The 19,882-nt window shown below is 42.0% G+C and overlaps 2 protein-coding genes across 13 annotated transcripts in view; one reads left to right on the top strand and one right to left on the bottom strand.

Annotated features, from left to right (window-relative positions):
* MCF2L2 (MCF.2 cell line derived transforming sequence-like 2) overlaps window positions 1–19,882 on the top strand; it is a 242,370-nt gene that overhangs the window by 155,290 nt on the left and 67,198 nt on the right.
* On the bottom strand, window positions 1,534–18,512 carry B3GNT5 (UDP-GlcNAc:betaGal beta-1,3-N-acetylglucosaminyltransferase 5). 12 transcript variants are annotated; one of them, XM_060099202.1, is made up of 6 exons: window positions 18,237–18,512; window positions 14,253–14,358; window positions 11,569–11,748; window positions 8,319–8,561; window positions 4,655–4,804; window positions 1,534–4,556 (listed from the first exon to the last, which is right to left on the bottom strand). In XM_060099202.1, exon 6 carries the CDS (start codon window positions 4,258–4,260, stop codon window positions 3,115–3,117), a length of 1,146 nt encoding a protein of 381 aa, XP_059955185.1. In that variant the 5' UTR covers window positions 4,261–4,556; window positions 4,655–4,804; window positions 8,319–8,561; window positions 11,569–11,748; window positions 14,253–14,358; window positions 18,237–18,512; the 3' UTR covers window positions 1,534–3,114. The 12 variants fall into 12 exon arrangements, with proteins under 12 accessions (XP_059955185.1, XP_059955187.1, XP_059955180.1 ...); XM_060099204.1 differs by lacking the exon at window positions 18,237–18,512 and adding an exon at window positions 17,736–17,812; XM_060099197.1 differs by lacking the exon at window positions 18,237–18,512 and adding an exon at window positions 17,442–17,677 and having other exon boundaries at window positions 11,569–11,752.

The raw sequence follows: 19,882 nt of genomic DNA, 5'->3' as shown, positions 1-19,882 counted from the left end.
CTCACTGTAGCTATGGTATTCAATTAAAGTCCCCAAAATAGGTCAACTTAACTCTTCTGAGTCATCATCATTTTAGTCCCAACTACAAACACCCCAGCCATGCCTTGCAAGTAAAAGTTCTACTACAACCAAATCATTCAGACGCTCCCAAGTTTTAAAAAATATATAGATTGAATCACACCATGTACTATGCTAAGAATCAAGCCAGAATCAGGTGAAAAGCAGATGAGCACATACTGTGTACAGATATACTGAAACACCAAACACTGCAGAGCAGGCCTAAGAATATTCCTAACGTTAAGAGACTAGGGCTAAATTTGAATCAACTGTTGGATAGCTAATGATATCAAATAAAAGGAAAATATGACCTTTCAAATGGTGTCTTAAGGCACTATGGCTATAGACAGGTTCTTATTTCATCTTTTCCTGAACAATCTATTAGGAAAGAAGAATTCCCCCACTTAGACATTCCAGCATAAATCTTTCAACAAACAAAAGAAGCATTTTAGATGGCTCCACAATACAGAGGACACAATAATACTCTATCATGGGCACAGCAGCAAGTCTGAACAGGAAATAGGATTACGATCATGTACTACAGACCTCTCTGACATTAAACAGAACTAGTTGATTATATAAACAAATGGTGTTCACACAGGAGTTTAAAAACCTTTGCGAAAATACACATCTGTTGACAATTTTCAAGTTGTTTATTGGAAATCATAGATTTATTTTTAAAAACCCTCTATTTTGCCATATAAGAGCAAAATTCAAATAATATAAATATTTAACATTTTGGTATAAAATTAATAATATGGAAAAAAGACGCAAACCAACCAAGAGGTAAAAAGTTTTTAGCAATAACACTGTGTATAACTATCAATTGACCATCCAGGCTAAGAGTTTATTTTCCCTTTATTGATGATTTTTAAAAGACAGCCTTGCACTGGAGCACCAAAAAGTTTTTTCCTTCCTTTTTAAAAGGTTGGAATCCTTTATTTACAATTATTCTTCTCAGTACTTTAAATCTGATGAAGGAAGAGTCTAGCAATTTCCTTCTTATTAAAAAAAGGAAGTGCCTTCATATTTCCTTCATATTTAACTGTTTCATTCTATTTTAAGCAAAAATAAAAAGACGAACATAATTGAGGGGAGCTCTTTCACAAATAAATAACTGTTTCACAAAAGTATTGCTGTAAACAAGATCATTTTGATGGCCAGAGAGACACTGATGTTTTCAACCAATGGCAAATTTAAACAGTTACAAGTATAGATACACAGGGCATATATATGGCCCAAAGACAAATGGTTATTAAAGGATCAACTAATAAAAATTAATTATAAACCTGCTTTGTCAAAATACACTTTTGTTCTCTACAGTTTTTTAAATTGGTCAGAAAATTAAAACTGTAATGATCTAAAAACCCTGAACCTACTCTAAAAGTAACTAAAAACTAGAATGTTTGATACCATAGTTTTGACATGAGTTAAAAATTTTAAATTATCTGAGCAATCAATGTAAACAAGCTTCAATTTTCAAAATAGAAAAAAATTAACAAAAAATTTCTGTAAACATTGAGAAGCTACCTGCAACAAATTATACATATCATCATCCAGTTGTGTATACTGAGAATTCTTTTTTAGTTTTTTTGCATGTTTCAGACACCTTATTAAGTGATACATCTTAGTTTTCCCTAACAGGAGCCTCTGCAGACAAAGGGTTTATAATCAGTTCAACTGCTTTTGCTGAAGTCACTATTTTGGCTTTCATATAATCCCCCTAACAACAGACATCACCTAGTTCTTTCTGTAGTGAGGGAGGTTGTTTGCATCATAGCCACATTTTTATCCTGCTCTGTAAAATAAATGTAGCGCGCTATTGGATCTCAGCCACATATCTTTGATTACAAGAAACATACAGCTTTACAAATGCTTTAAATCTCATTCTGGTGACTTTTGTATCACTTTCATTCTACTTTGAAGTTGGAAATATTTATAAGTTGAAGATAACCTCTGACAGTTGTTGTGATTAAAGAGTAGATTTTTAAAAAATACTACAGCTTTGATTTGATGTTTAATACTCTCAATTTTAAAAGCTGAACTCAGAACAAAGTACTGTGGTTTATGAGACCCTGTTGGAGAGGGGTGGGCTAATTTTAGTAATCATTTTTATTTTATAGATTATGGAGAAAAGAGGCTTTTAATGTTCTATCTTTCCTTTTGAATTCTTCCTCATTATTATATTCCTCTATGCAAACTACATTCAAATAGCTGCCTTAAAAACAGACCCATATTGAATATTTAAAAACCAGTTGAAAAATTCTTTAAATTAAAATCAGCTTATTTGAATTAACAATGATTTCTCTCTAGAGAAGGACCCCATGAATAAGACACTATCCATGTTTTGTGTCATTTTCTAATAATCAAAAAGAACTATAATAAAGTACTAGTTAGGGCAGAACTAATGACTTCTCAAATTTCACATTAAACTTTGAAAAAAAGATATGAATATATTTAAAGTGACTCCAACACTATCCAGGTAAAATAGCTACATGGATGTGACAGTAAGTGATTTGGCAGTTTATAAAGAAATTGTGTACATTTTCCTAAATCTCCTCTGAAGAAGAGGAAACTTTCTTTTACCAGATTCATGTACTTTCTTCTATGCTAATCCTCTCCTGCCTCCACCAACTCCATCAAGTGCTCTTTAATCAAAATAAACTTGTATACCTGGTCTAACAATATACCCATTTCTTTGAAATGTTGTACTATACACTTACTTGGTATTTTCCAAAAGCAGTTATTCTAACACCTAGGCACCTTAATAACTTCTCTACACCTCTAATATACACGTGGTACTGTGAACTTGAAATTCCCTTTAGTTTTGTTTTCATAAACCTTGTCTAAATATAAATTCCTTGATATGAATTTAGGCAAGTAGATAAGTTATATTGAAGGGCTTCTAGAATCAAAGAAACATTCTGATAGACGGGGCTTTCAAAATATTTCTTTGTTCTTCATATTCACTTCACTTATGGTATAGACAAACATTTAAAGGTTTTTTCATCCACGTCTGGCTCAGTGACAGTGAAAACATACAACATTCAAGTACTATTAGGCAAAGGCAGCCCTACACGGATACGTATCCACATAGGTCAGTTTGCAAAGGAGGACTATCTTAATTATTCTGCAGTATATTTGACCAAAGAAACCTTTTGAAATCATTTTTACTCTGGGGTCTGTGGCATCCTTCCAAAGGTCCTGAAGGTCTTCTACATGCCCATGAGATGTCATCATTTTTTCATAGATGCAGGGATGATACGGAGTTTTACCTTCCCCAGAGAAAAACACATGGTTTTGTGGTACTATCCCTATTTTATTGGCACAGAGGCCCATGAACACATCGTCTATGTAAAGACTAGAGTTAAGTGTCTGTGATGCCTCATAGACTTTGGCGGCTACATCACCAGAGATCACGTAGGCAGCTCCTGCAGTATAGTCAGGGTAAGCCGGCCACTGGTACATTTCATAGGAGACATAGTATTTGCTGCTTTTGTCTCTGACGGGAGGGGCACCACGATGAACACGACCAATCCAAAAGTCTTGAACACCAATTCGTTCTAAACTTTGAAGGTATTCAATAAGATTTGGCATGTGAATAAATATGTCATCATCAGCAGTCATAAGGAATTTGGCATGTGGACAAAAGCTATTTGCCCACCTGAACTGCAGAAGAAATTTAAGAGTAAGATTATAGAAAGAATCAGCAAAGGCTTGCTGAATTATATCATTGTACATCTGATCTTCCCAAACCAGTCTTCTCTGAAGTCTTTCTCTTGTCAGTGGGTCAGAAGGTGTTCCTAAGACAAACAGAGTTTTAATGTTGGTGTTAAGTTGAGAGCGAACATACTTCTCATTGCCCCATGTTTTCCTAATGGCAGAACGGCGATTGTAGTTTTCGGGAGCAGTCTTTACAAACAGTAAGAGCAGGACGTCTTGGGTTTGACACTTCTCTTCATGGTTTATCAAGTACTGGAAGCGAGGAGCCCCATCCTCGCTGTGCTTAAGAGACAGGCTATCATTCACAAAGTCGTAGCTATTTATGAGGTATCTGTAAGAGTAGGACTTCATATGGCTCACGATGTGGTTATCGATCGATATCCAGAAGAACATGAGGCTTAGTACAAAACAAGTGGCAAATAACTGAATAAATTGCCATTTTTTTACTCTCCTGCCACTAACAAACATTCTGACGTCCATTCAGGTCTGTTTTTATTTAGGGTCAGTTTTAAATGGGTGCTTCCTTCTTCAAGACCATAGGACTTTGTATTCTGTAGAACAGATGTCCATGTTGGTCATTAAAAATGTAAAAGGAGCTTCTTATTTCACAAAATATTTTAATACCATTTTTTTCGGAAAGGGGAGAAAACAGAACACACTGCAGAATGAGGACACTGGCACATCAGAATGCTCCCACTCTGACATCCTTCATTAAGTTCGGGATTGGCCTTACGCAGCTATTCTGTGTACTCCTTTTTGTGAAAGTTAAGTGCAACCTATTAGATTTAGGAAGAGAAAAAATGACAAGTGAATAGGTTACTGAGTTACCAAAAAGAAACAGACTACTCTTAATTCCTTAAAAACAATATGTAACCTGACTGATCTGGACAAAAGGTGATGGGGCAGCTGGTGTTGCGTGGAGGCATACAGCTGTTTATTTTTTCAGGGGAATCCAGGGAAAGGGAAAGAACCACTCTCTACCATCTTCTCATTCAGAATACAGAGACACTTTTCTCTTCTCAACCTAAAAAAAAAAAAAAAAAAAAAAAGCATCCAGTATGTCTATCATCTTATATACTTAAAGTTCAAATTTCTCAAATGGTTGTATCGATGAATCTATTGACTTGGAATACAGTCAGGATGAAAGCAGCTGTATAGTTCAGGGAATAATACTGAATGAAAAGGAAGTTCCTAATAGTAAAAATCCATTAAAGCTTGCCCCAGACAAGGCAGGAATAGGAGTAAGATTTTTTTTTTTTCAAATCAAGGTTCATAATCAAGGAGTTGAGATATGCTTCTCAAAAGCATAGTCCAAACTCTCTCTAACCAAAGTGACTTTTCTGTACAGTCATCTTCTTTCTGTACTTTTCCATTTGGAAACTCCACAGGCACCTCAAATTTAACATGTTTTTAAAACTGGGAAGCCACAGGATTATAACCAACAAGCACTGTCTTTGTAGTCAGGCAATTTGAACACCAGTGCTGGCTCAGCCACTTACTGTATGTTGTACTTCATCATGCATCTAACTCAGAAATCTAAAAAATTCTAATAACACTGCTTAATTTGAAGTCTTAAATGGGGAGATTAAATGGGAACATACATAGAGGTATAGCTAGAGGAAGGTAGAGGGATAATAATTACCTGCACATGGGGGTACGCAAATGCCATTTCTACTGTCTTCTCCCCTAAAATCTGTTTCCATTTTTTCTTTGTGTCTGACTGCACTTCATGTGTCTGTGCCAGAAATCTGGAAGTCCTTCTTTCCCTCCTCTTCTATATCTAATTATTTAATCCTGTGGATTGATTCTTCTAAACCTCTCTTCACCCTTTCATGTTATCTTCACTTCTCAGCCAGACAGTACAGCTGACTGAAAGATCTCTGGCCAACCCATCCTCCCCACAGAGTGACCTTTCTAAAACTCAGATCTAACCATGAGACTACCTGAGCTCTTGAAACCTCTTCAGATGCTCTCCACTAGTTGACAATACCAAATTATTGGCTGAAAGCTCAGACACCCTTGCTATTTCACACACACCAGCCTTTGCACCAGCAGTCCTGTGGCCTGTTAGCCCCACTCCCCTTGCTAAAGGAAGTCTACTAGTCCTAACTAAATTCTACAGGCATCTGCCTCTGGGAAGTCTGAATTGGGCCCCCTGCTCTTACCTGTACTGCCATAACACCTTTTTTTTTCTTTTTTTTCAAAAATTTTTATTGGAGTGTACTTGATTTACAATGTTGTGTTAGTTTCTGCTGTACAGCAATGAGTCAGTTATACATACACATCATATCCACTCTTTTAGATTCTTTTCCCACATAGGCCATTACAGAGTATTGAGTAAGAGTTCCCTGTGCTATACAGAAGGTTCTTATTAGTTATCTATTTTATATATAGTAGTGTGCATACGTCAATCCCATCTCCCAATTTATCCCTCCCCCCCTTTCCCCCCGCTAACCATAAGTTTGTTTTCTGCATCTGTGACTCCATTTCTGTTTTGTAAGTAAGTTCATTTGTACCATTTTTTTAGATTCCACATGTAAGTGATATTATATGATATTTGTCTTCCTCTGTCTGACTTACTTCACTCAGGATGACAATCTCTAGGTCCGTCCATGGTGCTGCAAATGGCATTATTTCATTCTTTTTTATGGCTGAGTGATATTCCATTGTATATATGTACAACATCTCCTTTATCCACTCATCTGTTGATGGACATTTAGGTTGCTTCCATGTCCTTCCTGGCTATTGCAGCCACAACACCTTCTTACATCCATCTTCTTGTACTGAGATTTTTTATTTAACTGCCTCTGCCCAATTACACTGTGAACTCTCACCCAAGGCACGAGATAGATGCCTTGTTGTAGATACCCTACCTCAGCATCCATGTCAGTGCCTGATACCTAATAGGCGTTCTCTGAACGCTGGTGCAAAGAACCATGCTGGGGGTGGAGCCACCTGTCACTCAAACAGCTGGTCACTTGGGAAGAACTGGGGTCAGGATGCCCAGCCAGGTACCACCTCAGATGAGGCCCCCGCCACCACTGCCTGCCAGTGTCCTCCCTTTCCTCCTACCACTAGGAGACAGCACCACCCTCCCTTGAGGATCCTGTCCCCAGTGCTTACCACAGTTAAGATGCAACCTTTTGCCTGGAGAAGCAGGCTGTCCCCTCAGGCTTGGCACATCAGTCTCCTGGGCTTTCAACAGACTGACAGGGAAAGGACAATGCAGATTCCAGGATGTCCAGGCTGGCGGAGTAGCTGAGCCCACATCACAAGCCCCGGGGTAAGGGCTTTGCTTTTGTGCCCAAAGACCTCATCCTCAAGTCCCCTACCCTTTGCCTCTGATAAAAAACCAGTTGCACACACTGAGAGCACCAGGCAGTACCGGCCTAACCTGGGCTGTGGGAATTCCTTCTTGACTTCAGGCCTTTCACATCCCCCCAGGATTACTCCACATGAGGGTGATAACTGCAAAAGCCAAGCAGGCGAAAAGTCCAAGGAGGACAGGAGATTAGAACCAAGCCTCAGTGAGACTTTGTCTAGAGATAATCAGCACAGGCATCTTAGCCCCAAGGGTAGAGATTTTTAAACTGCTAGCACCACGTAGGAAGCCACAAACAGCTTTAAAAAAAAAAAGAAAGAAAGAAAAGAAAAAGGAAGAACAGAATAGATAATGGCAGAGTGCATTGAAAGTAGTAAGTATAAGTATTGTTTTGTGAAACTTTAAGTGTTGTGTCTATATACCTTTAGGGTTGTAAAGTAAAATGCATTTTTATTGTGCTTTACTGTCAAAAAAGGTGAGGAATACTACTCTAAGGGCTAGATCAACGTTGGTAATTTCCCCCTTAGTTTGGCTGGTCATGGCGGACCAAATGCTCTAGGGTAGGGTGAAGGACAGCAGGAAGCATCCATTTCTGATGATGGCATCTGCCTACACTTTGCACAATCACTTTCACTGGCTTGCGGGGAGTGGGGCACTTCCTCTCCGTCTTAACAGTGCTCACTTAGATAAGGTCCATCTCTGAAGGCCAAAACCCCCTTCTGCTTCTTCCACGATACATACTGAAGGAACTGGAGGCTTACTGCGAAGTAACAGGGAATCCCTAACGGCAGATTTTAAGACAGCCTAAGTGTTTAAGAATTCTAAGAAAATTCTCAATTGAAACTAATGTGCTGTTTCTATCCCAAGAGATCCTGGGAAGGAAACAAAGAGGAGAGTAACCTTTGGAACCACAGGCAAAACTAGCTTCCCATTTCTGAGCAGCTGCACTCAGTAGTATGTTCCAAGGGCAGCTTGCTTTGCACCTATTCACAGTTGTTTACAACCTGGAGCTTCTTGCTAGACAATCAGCCCACCAGCCCAACTCCACCAGCACCCACTCGCACACTGCGCTCACAGAGGCCCTAGTCTCTCTCCCATGAATGGGGTCTGTTACTCAGCCAGGTAGAGTGTTGCTGCTAACATTGCTACTACAGCCAAGCAGCCAGCCCATAACATTGGTTTTGTCCCCTCCCTACCCCACCATGTATGTATTTACCTCATTTTCCTACATTTCTTCAGTTGTTCCCAATTGGCCTCTAAGAGTCACAACTGTTTTCTTAAAAATGAAAAAGAACTTGTCACAAAGCCAACAACCCACGCTACTTCTTTAGGCTCAGCACAGCGTGTGAAGTTCTAAGACACGGTTTCTCCACCCGCAGCTGCTTGAATTGTTGGAGCCACTGTTTACGTCAGTCATAACCAATTCTCCCTGATAGTGTTGATGTGATGAGGGGAAGACCTAGGAACGGTAAACGGCTGTTATAGAGGACCCAGCTTCTCTTATAACAAAAGAACACCCCAACTCCTCCAAAGTGAACTTAGTCACTAGCGCGGCCTTTTCCAACCAAAAGCAAAAACACCTCCATGGTCTAAATTCATTTGTTACAACTAAATAACATTGCCCCAGCCCTGGCTTTGCTGATGGAGACCACACACAGGCAATCAAGGCCCACCCTCTGGTTCACACAGTCATAAAGCTTTTCTAAAGCACATCCTCTAGCTTCTGTATTCAAAGTGCTGGGTTGGGGGCTATTGAGAAGCCCACAGGCCTCCCTGACCTGAAGAAAGAAAATGCTAGGCCTAACAGGAAACAAAGCGATCCCAATAATGATTGTGAACTCAGCAACCATCCACAACAGAATGCTGTGGGTGCAGCTTCCTTTGTGCCTGCCGTGCGGCTGGGTGACCAATGAACAGGTTGGAACCAAGGCTACCCGGTTTGGGGCCAGATTTATTGTATAACCTCGGGCACCCCTCACTGCACTCTGCTATGGTGACTTAATCTGCAAGCTGGGGGCAAGGATCAAAGTATTGTTACGGAGGGGATATAAAAATTACAGATGACTTCAGAGCCTGCTGAGAGAACAGGACAAAGAGCCGGTTAGAGGAAAATATGCAAATATTTGGAATATAATTTGGGTTTGCTTCTATCTGGATTGAGAAGCAACAGATATTCTTAGTATTCTCTTTCCTAATAGGAGTTAGTCAGAAGAATAAGAACAGAAGTTGAGTAGGAACATCAGAAAAGAAGGTAGCAGACCCCACCCCAAATACTTTTCAGTCTGGGAGCTGTGCCCCTCAGCCACTCAAGAATATTTCTTCACGACAGAGCTCTTTAAACTTTTCTGATTAAAAAGAACAAAAACAAAAAACAAAAATAAAAAGAACAAAAACAAGAAAGCCTCTTGCATCTAAAGGCTACAAGTTTCCCAAAATGAACCCTGATGTTTTTCTACTTCACTCGTGCTGTCAACCCATTTCTTTGTTGAGTCTACTTTTGTGATCCTAAAATATTACGCAAAATCTGCTGTAAATTTTGACATTTTAATCAAGATGATGAGGTCGGCATTTTAAGTTCAAGTTAAACAACCTCAGTGCCCAGTGTTTCAGTTAATCCTATAAGTGTGTGAGTATTTGCTATGGAAATATCCCAGGCACAGTGGGAGTCATGAAGTCGTATTTTCTGGTCTCTGCTCTGAAAGCACCTACAATCTAGTTGAGACAAGACTCATGGTGCCCATGTGAAAACACAGTTCCCCCAGACAGCAACGGGGATGTCACAGTAAGGTACAGACAGTGTGTTGGCACTAATCTGGGTCATACAAACTCCAGGCACAATAGGAGTGTCCCCAGGAGTAGAGATCAGTGACAGTTGGATCAGAAGGGCCTGAGGATGAACAGGATTTAGGTGGCTGCAGAAGGACAAGCAGTCTGTTTCAGGCAAGAAAGGAAAGAAACAAAATATGGCAAATACTTGAGAAACAGGCATGTGTTTGAAAGCAGGAGGTTGGGGTGTACTTATGGAGAATCTTGAAAATAAGGCAGAGAAGCCAGTGAGTGCCCAGGGCAGCAAGTCCCAGAAGTTGCCCTTTTTGTTTTTAGTGATAACTCCCTTGTCAATATTTATTAAACTTTATGCAAAAATCTGGCAATGGTACGCAGGATGGATGCAGGATGCCTGGAGATCGGACACTGGTTATATCAGGGCCTCGTACTGAAGCAGAATGAGGAAAGGAGGGTCTAGTCTAGGGTGGTAGAAGTGGGGAGGGAAGGAAGGAATAAAGAAGACCCTCTCAAGAAAAACAAAACCCCAGTGGTACGTGATGAGTGACAAGTAAAGGAGTAAAGGAGAGGAGAGAAACCTAGTTTCAAGCATTCCTGACAAAAGAGGGAACACTAGTCTCCTGAGTTAGGAGTGAGGAGGGGACATGTTTGGCTTTAGGCTGCGTTGACTGAGATGTTGGAGAGACAGCAGGTAGAGGAGTCCAGTAGGTAACCTGAGCCTGGAGGCAGACAGGACTGAAGGTCCGGTGGGCACCCTGCGTGGAAAGACGATGGAGGCTATGAACATGGGTGAGCTGTCCAGTGGGGGAGCTGAGCAGAGGCCTGGAACAGTAAACTCTGGGGAAGGAGAAGGGGGAGGAGTAAGAAAAAACAGCAACTAGCTTAAAGGGCTGGTTCGTCAGAAAATTAAGATGGGGTAACAAAGAAAATTAAGATGGAGACAGTCGGAAGGCAGGATGTCAAGGCTAGTCCTAGCGCTGAGTGGGAAGACAGACGTGGAGCAAACAGTGAGAGCTGTGCTGGGAGCGCAGGGGCTCTCAAGGTGGGGCTGGGTGGAGTTAGGGAAGCCATCTTCCAGGAGGAGAAGCAGCACTGAATCTAGACCTGAAGGCTGAGTAATGTTAACTAGAGAAACCAGTGGGTTTGAATTCAAAAATGCATATACTTTTGTGTCCACTCCTTTGTTTCTTGACCACTGTTTCTGGCCATCATTGTAATATATTAACAACATCCAATCTTGGGGAAACTATATTTCTACATCTTACTCAGTAGGCATACAACACTCAGAAGCCTAAGGAACCCTTGTTTTATGGTGTAGGTGCCATTTTGTTCACGTTACTTCCCACACACTCAAGACAACTTACCAGCAACAAAGTCATTTATGTGGCTTCACTTAGAACTGCATTTCTTCTGAAATTTCAAATTCCAGTCCACTCTCTCTTCAGCCACAACCTCTAAATATTCATCTGGAATCCTCTGTGCCTCCCGCCTGCCCCCTAACACCCCGGGTCCAGCCAGCCATCTCCTGACCTTTCTTCTACCTGCCTCCCTATCTCAGATGCAGGATCACCTGGCACCTTTGCCCTCCTCTCCCTGGTTCCTGGCCTTCCACCCCAGCAACCCCAGACTTCATTCCTGTCTTCTCTACAACACCTGCGAGCTGCTGGAGAAACATAACTCACCAGGCAGACAGCATCACCGCAAGTGGCGATACTCAGCTGTGGGCAGAGTACTCAAGGCTGTGTGGCCGTCCTCCACTTGTCCTGGACCTTCTCCCTCTCCCAGGCTCTTCACCGGCCATGCTACATCATTCCCCCTCTCCCAAGGCCTGTCCTCCTCCTCTTAGCTGATGACTTCCCCTCCTGCCTCACAGAGAAAGGAAAAGACATCACACACATTCTCACCATCTCATCCCACATGTGCTTCCTCTTCGGGAATTCCCCAGACTGGCCAGCCCTCTCCATTCCCTCTATAAAGCACACTGACCACTGTCAGGGGAGGGTAAGGGAGAGGCAAGTGAGGCAGTCGTTTGGGGCACAAACTATTAAAGTGATAAAAGTATGACTACAGACTAATGATGCTCCTCCAGTAAGTCACAGATTTTTTTTAAAAGCCTCAATACTTGATACTTTTATGCTTCAGCTTTCATGACTTAAAGTCCCATGTGAGACACAATTTTTGGTTCCTTTCCAGGCATAACTCAAAGGAAAGAAAGATAACATTTTCTCTCCCATCTTTATGTTGCATTTTGTTCCATGTTCCAAGTATTTCTTTTTCCTGGCTTGTTCTGATCATCTATTCCCTATTAAATATAGCTAGAATCAATCCTCAGGATCCAAACTGCCATGTTAAAGAAATCAGGAATAAAAAGCCCTGAATTTACTGGAAAGGCTATAATTTGATCTTCATAGATTTTTTTCTTGGTAAATTAGTCATAGTAATTGGTGCTGAGAAACACAACTGGTTACTGTTTAGCACTATTTCCCCTTCTATTTGCTCAAGAAGGAAGGAAGCAACCTGAAATGTGAATTTACAACTCATATTTTAAGTGGGAAAAATTAGATATTCTCTCAATTATATTTTATTCTTTAATCAAATTTCCAATATAAGGCTGTAAAAAAGGACAAATTCCACTCAACAGCTGTCTTTAGGTGTTTTGTGGCTGTGACTAGCTATGAAACTTTAGCTCAAGCCATGGGCAAAGACTACAAGCCATTTGGAATTGTTATCCCTCCACAAAGAATACATTTTTACAGTTAGTTCTTGATCCAGTATTAGTCCAAAGACTTTAAATTTCAACTCTGCAAGCATGGATATGGGACAGTGGGAAAAGCTGGTTAGAAAATGTATTGCTCCCCACTTATGTAAACTAAGTTATATGTTTCTTTATAAGTTAAACATGGGTGTCGATTTCTCTTTGCTGGTCATGGGAAAAATAAAGACAGGGAAATACAAAATGACCAAACAAGTAAAGACAGGCTCTAAGTAAAGATAAGCACTAAGGAAACTGGTGACAGAGGGATTATAGAGTATATATTTCAGAGGAATTATATTAAAAGTTGCTGAAATTTCCCAGTAACCAGTTTGATTATACAGAATTTGAAACAAACAAAAAAGCTGAAATATAAAGAGGGTCTCAGAAAGGTCAAGCACTTGTTTTTCTAAGCCTGGCCTTCTATATTCATTCTTGAGGCATATTTGTTTGGGTTGACAGGGCTGCTTGCTCTTTAAATACACTTCTTAACAGTTTTGTTCTTGCCTACTTAAGGTACAAACTTCTCCTTATGCCCAGTCTAGCAACAGTTACTAACTTGGTGTGTTTACTGTGCACCAGGCTCTGTTCAGAATGCTTTATATATATAGTAACTCTTTAAGTCTCACAGCAACCTATGAGGGAGAAATTATCTCCCCATTTTGCAGAAGAAGAAACTGAGACATGGGATTAACCATGTAACCTCCATAAATTCCAGACCTTGTGGCAGCTCAGAAGCACCTAATCAGTTACAGCCCTGTCCCTGAGCTCCTCACCTGCCTTTTCTGGCACTGGCACAGCTGCTCTTCCTGGAGTTCCCAGCAGGGTGGGAGCATAGGGAAGCATGTAGGGCAGAACCAGGAGAAGCAACCCAAGGCAAAAGATTTGCTTCACTGTCTAAAGTTTGGAGTCATTTATGTTTTGCTACCACCTGCACTTCGCCAGAGCTTGTTCTTATTTTCTTTGTAACATACCCTTTTCCTAACCTTCCATCTCAAGTTTCCCTCCTTCCTTTTCTTGATCTCAGTAGCACTAGACAATGGGCAAAAGTGACCATGTAAGTCTGGGTCCTTTGGGTACATAAAATCTTTCCTGCACAAGGAAGATTGGGGAATTTAAGGGTGGAGATTCAAAGTGGTAGAAGGGGGTAAAGAAAAAAGTAAGAAGGAGGGAAGGAGAAGAGAGTAAAACGTATAGGACTCAGAGAGGATGTTTTAAGCAAGTATTCAATGAATAAGTATTGGATGAGATAAAAGGAGAGGAGTCGTACACAGCTGAGGTCAAATTATGATATGAAAAATAGTGATTTCAAAATAGGGTGACAATATAACCTGGTATAAACCTGTTACATAAGCTATGCACATTAGCTTGTTGTCCAATGGCAGTTCATATGTCCCGTTCTGGACACATTTGATTGTGGGTTCAGAGTGCAAAAAATAAAGGTCTAAAACATAAGAGATATTTATAACACATTTCTGTCTCAGCTGATCAACATTTATTATAAGTTAACTACCATTTAAGCACCTGCCCTATCCCAGGCATTATGCTGCACAGCCCTGAAAGTAGGTAATACCTACATTTAATTCATTCAACAAATATTAATTTATCACATACTGTGTAGTAGGCCACAGACGGGATGCTGAGAGGGCTTCAGAGATGTTTCCAGTGTAGATCCCCTAACAGAGTAAGAAAATGTTCCGGTGCAACCTTGAATCTGGACCTGATGGGGTCAAGAGAGTAGAAAAATCAAGAGTTTTAGAATGTGAACAAAAGTAATTTATATTCTGCTGCTTCCATTTACTAATCACATGAGCTTGATCTGTCTCTAAACCTTGTACCAACAGTGTTTTCTGAGGATCATTTGAGAAGATTTATTGACAAAATGTGGTCCAGATCAGGGGTTTGATATATGCTAATTTCCTTTCTCTAGAAATTGTTGATGCATCTTTACCATGATGGTTTAGTTAATAGATGGCTGATATTCTTTATGGGTTATTCTCCTTTCAAAGTGATGAGCTATACTCTTTCTTCTCAGAAATATTTATTAAATATGAGGTTTTTGAAATACTGACCTGATTGCTAAGGGCCACTAATACATCTCAAATACTGTTGTGACTGAGAACAGAGGTATCATTCCTAATTGACTGAATATGGTCTTCCATTATGCTTTACAGGAAAGAACAATATTGTTCCCACAAGCACTTAAAAATACATTTCAAATGACACAGCCAAAAGTAAGGCCCTGTAAATTATGGAGAGGGAAACCTGAGTTGAGTCATCTTTTTAACTTACTTTGCTTAGAGCACAACCAAAACGTTGTCAAAAGAGTTGTAGAAAAGGAATAAAAGAGACAAAATATGAAATTTCAGGGAATCTTAAGCTGGGTAATAGTGCTCTGAACTTGGAATTTAGGGGGCTTATTGCCTGCAGGCTTGGTAGAACATTCCTTTCTGTTAAAAAAAAAAAAAACTGGCTTCTAGTGTTAAAACGTTCACTATGGAAGATAAATAAGTTACTGGTCAAAGCCAGCCTCTGAATTTCTAGCATTAAAATGCAAAAAGAAATCACTTTTGTTTATTCAAAGTTTACATCTCACCTGATCAAGTTGCTTATCTTTAAATATGAATTCTTATATCTCTTTTATATACGCAAACTGTAAGAAAAATATTCTAGATTTACACTGTTCTGGCTAAATCTTTGCTGGCAGAGATTCTACATCTAATAGCAGGGTTCTTGCAATAATTTGCTCTTCCTCAATTTCTGGAACATAGATACAATGTATACATCTCCTCACAAGATTATTCCACAATGGAATAAAATAATGGCTATGGAAATATTCCCAAAAAGGTATAATGTGCCATAAAATGCAAAGCTAAGATTTATTCAATTGAGTATATATAACATTCCAAAAAGACAGGATACATTTTGTTACTTTGAGAAGAAATCATTTCCTTCTGAATTTTTCCCAGTTTCTTTCTACCGCATCCCATGTTCTGTTATGTAGACTCTAGTGCAGTTGGTCCTCAGAAAGAACTCTACCTTGACAATTTGAAAGTCACCGAGTACAATGATTCTAGCCAAAGTGACCCATTTTAAAAGATGACCCATTTCAAAACCCATGAGTTATTATTCAAGCTGTTCTATATTTGAGAATTTGAAAGTTATTTACTTTTCTTACAATCTCATTTGAATCAGTCTTTTATAAAAGGGAAATCTGATCTCTATTTTAATGAAATATAATGTGCCATTTTTCCTTGCTAAAGCCTGCACTTTATGTTGAAAACTCTTCTCCATCTTCTGATGGTTTGTGTTTGTGCATGGGTGTGTGTATGTGTGTGTGGTCAAAGCATTTGTGTGCAATATCATCTATGCCTCCTAAACATCCCTCATTTCTCACTTCCTCAGAAACAGCCTCTCTGAGCTTCAGCTTAATCTCTCCCTGTCACAACACTCATTCCCCTCTTCAGGTTTCACGGTGAGCACCTGGAGGGCTGAGATTAGTCAGACTGAGTCACCCTCTTCCTCAGAGGGTGCTCAGTAAACACTCAAGGAGAGTGCCTGTGGGAGAGGGGATGGGAGAGAGTGAAGGGGAGGGAAATCATTTTAAGTATTTAATGGAAACATTTCAGGTATTGAATTTATCTTCTTTAAAAAAAAAGAGTTGACTCCAAAGAGCAGCTCCCCCCTCTCCCCCGCCCTGTCACAGGATATAAAATCTACCATAAGTTTCTTTTGAGAAAGTTAAAACCTCAGGTGCTAATCACCAATCCCCCTTTCAGAAAGTTCAGGATGGGACCTTTTCAGCGCCACCACTGAATACAACTACCTTCAATCATCCTTTTCTGGGTCAGTTTCAGCTTCTCACACCCTTCTCCCTTCCCCCATAGGGACCAGGCAAAGTTTCCCAAAATAAAGGCACAGAGGAACAAATCCAGTTCTAATGGATGTACTTGCATCAGAGAATTACCCTAAATATTAGCTCCAAGCCACCACCAGCCACGGAGCGATTACAACTTTGGTGTCCCTTTAACACGACCCATAAACTATGATAACCAACACTGGGAAAGAATATTGTAATGTGTGTAGTCAGAGTCGGATGAAAAGTTCCTACTCTGGACCTGCGTAAGTGGTATCTGAGTAAGCAATTGACTCTGTCACTTCAGGATGCAAAATAAAATTCAGCAGAGTCAAAGGAAAGCGTGGCAAAGACCTCCCCACTTAGAAAGAGGTCTCTTTTTCCAGTTTCCCCGCCTGCCTACTTCCTTGTCTCCATTTCCCCAGCCAGTAACTCACCGAAAGCTTCCCTAGTCTGGCGGTTTCCCAACTCCCAACACGACACAGGCTTTCTATCCGAATTCACCCCTGCAGCCTAGGTGTGGCTGCAAGGTTGGGGGCCACCAGCCGGAAACGGAGGCCCGCAGGGCTCACTGTTCTCCTCCCGGCTCCGGCCAGTTTCGGCATCGCGGCGCGGCGGCCGCCTCGCGGGAGCTCCGAGGAAAGGGGACCCCACCCGGCCCCGGGACACTTCACCCCGCCGGAGCTCCGGGCCCCCCAGCCTACCTGCTGCACCTGGGTGGAGGCTCGGCCCAGGGTCACGGTCGCCAAACGCCCGCCCGCAGGCCCGAGCAAAACAAAGGCGTTCCGGAGAAGGAACGCGCCTCCTTCCCCACCGCGCTCTCGGGCTGCGGGCAGCCCTGACTCGCGGCGGGTAGGGCGGCCCCAGCTTCCCGACGCCCGGCCGGGCGCGCTCCGGACCAGTGTCTGCTCCAGCCGTGCTTCCCCGGCCCCAGCGCGCATTCCAACCTGAGCCACCGTGCGAACGCGCGTGCCTTCACCTCCTCGCGACTCTCTTCCCCTCTCGGCCCTGGAGACCTCGCCGAGGAGGCGGAACAGACTCCGAGTCTCCGGTCCTGCAGCCCGGGAATTGCTCCTGCGGAGAGGCGCGGCGCGGCGAGGCGGCCAGGCCGTGCAGGGGCGGGGCGGAGGCCGGGCCGTCCGGAGCCCTCCGCTGCGGACCGAGGGAGTCAGTCTCCCCTCACAAAGAACAAACCAGGCGGGGAGTTGAGATTTATCCCCGCCGAGCGGGCTAGAACTTACCACATTTAGTGATCCGGAAGAGAAGACTACATTTCCACCCACCAGGGGCCTGGGCCCCTGCTAGGATGCGGTGGGATGCAAAGCATTTTTTAAAATGGTACGATTGATCACATATATTAATTCCATATGAAACAACTGGTCTCCGTACAGTTTGCATTAGGAGGTAGAATTTGTTAGACAGGCGATCCATTCGTTCAGAACATGCAAAGATTTACTCATCTGCGGGAGATAAGTTTTGACTGAGTTGCAGTTCTCTGAGCACCTTACTTTCCTTTTCAGAGCAAGAGGTCTAAGGGCAGGCTAGACTTTAAAAGATCTCTTGTCACACCACTTACGCCTCGAGCTTCCGGGGGCCTCGGTGACAAAAGAAGGAAACTCTAATCTGCAGCATACAGCGACAGCGGTTCATTTTAAGAATGCAGTGGGACGGTGGGGAGAGACTCACCCCGCCCCACCTTCAAGCCCAACTTAATTTCAAAGAGAGCTTAAAGCAAAACTCACCAAGTTCAAGCCCAGCTCCTCAAACTCCCAAATCGCAGGTCGGCTCTCCTCCCGGCAGCGAAGCTAAAGTCATGGGGGTCTCCGGAACAAAACTTGCCCGTTTTAAATCTTGGTCAGGGGCTGGGCAGCCGGCTCTCGGCTGGGCTCGCTTCCCCGAAGGGGAGCGGGCTGCAGAGGGCAGATTGCGGGGGACCCAACCAGGGGCTCCCAGCGGAGGGTGGGGGCGCGGTCAGCGTGCCGCGTTTCCTGCCCCTCTTGGCGTCACTGAGAAGCCCAGTCTGGCCTGACCTTTGACGCTACCCCTGCGTGTTGGGGAAGGTGATGGGTCCCGCCCGAGTCTATTCCTGTCGGTGCATGGCAACTCCAGGAAGTGCGTCTCCACACCTCTTTAGTTAATTGAGATCATTTAGTCAGATCATCAACTGTGAGCTAGGATCCGCATGAATGTCCTCTTTGAGGTGTTTTTCCCATTCAAAACACTTAATACATGTAATAGGCAAAATCAGGAGAACATAAATTTCCACTGAATGGAAGAGATTATAAATAAATCCTTTATGGGTTTGGTTTTTTGTTCTCCAAATATTGTTCTAGCATCCTCCTCATATAACAAATATTATCATTTAACAGAGGTGATATTTTGAACGACTTTGTAATTGTATATATCTGAGAACATGACAGAAAACAAAAGATTAACGCATTACTTCAGTAAAATAAAAGCTTTGGATTTGTTATTGTAAAAGGAATGATAGGTAATGACTTAAAAGTAGATTACTGAATCAGTTTGAAACTGTAAATACAACATTGTACATGTTATTTCTAACTAGATTTTTAAGAGGTTTTGTAATTACTTTCTTTAAGCTCCTTAGTATGCTTTCAACCATGCAGTTATTTTCTTTCATATATTACCTGTGGAAAGCATGGCTCGGTACTGCTATTATCAACTCAGACCACGTGGCATGTCAGACCACAGATAGAAATATTTAGGTAATGTGATTTGTAAGGGAATCACTGACAGTGACACATAAATAAGCTAATTTATTGTTAGTGCAGTGCAAATCACCTCCCTTTACCTATGCAAAATAAAACCCTGTTGGTAAGTAAACCCACAGACATCCCCCCCCCCAGGTATCATATGTGTATGTTGTATTTATGTACAAATGTTCAATTGCCATTATATTCCTGTCGGGTCATCTGGAACTAAGCCCACATAGGTGCAGGTGTCAGCATGTGTGTATTCCGCATGCTCGAACACATAGGACTGTACCCACAAAAAATACAGACTGAACCAAACATTGATAAATACATATAAAAATCACATATTCACATCAGCCTATATGGAGATAGACAACCCAGACAGAGAAATGCTTCAAAAATAAGTCAGGAGATTGGTGAGAGGATGTGGGGCTTTTGGTGGGAAGATTGGTGAGAGGATGTGGGGCTTTTTTTTGTTTTTTGTTTTTTTCGTGGTACGCGGGCCTCTCACCGCTGTGGCCTCTCCCGCTGCGGAGCACAGGCTCCGGACGCACAGGCTCAGCGGCCGTGGCTTACGGGCCCAGCTGCTCCGCGGCATGTGGGATCCTCCCGGACCAGGGCACGAACCCGTGTCCCCTGCATCGGCAGGCGGACTCTCAACCACTGCGCCACCA

The sequence above is a fragment of the Mesoplodon densirostris genome, chromosome 5 (assembly GCF_025265405.1).
Source record: "Mesoplodon densirostris isolate mMesDen1 chromosome 5, mMesDen1 primary haplotype, whole genome shotgun sequence".
Classification (NCBI taxonomy): Eukaryota; Metazoa; Chordata; class Mammalia; order Artiodactyla; family Ziphiidae; genus Mesoplodon; species Mesoplodon densirostris.
This window is presented reverse-complemented; position numbering and strand designations above follow the sequence as displayed.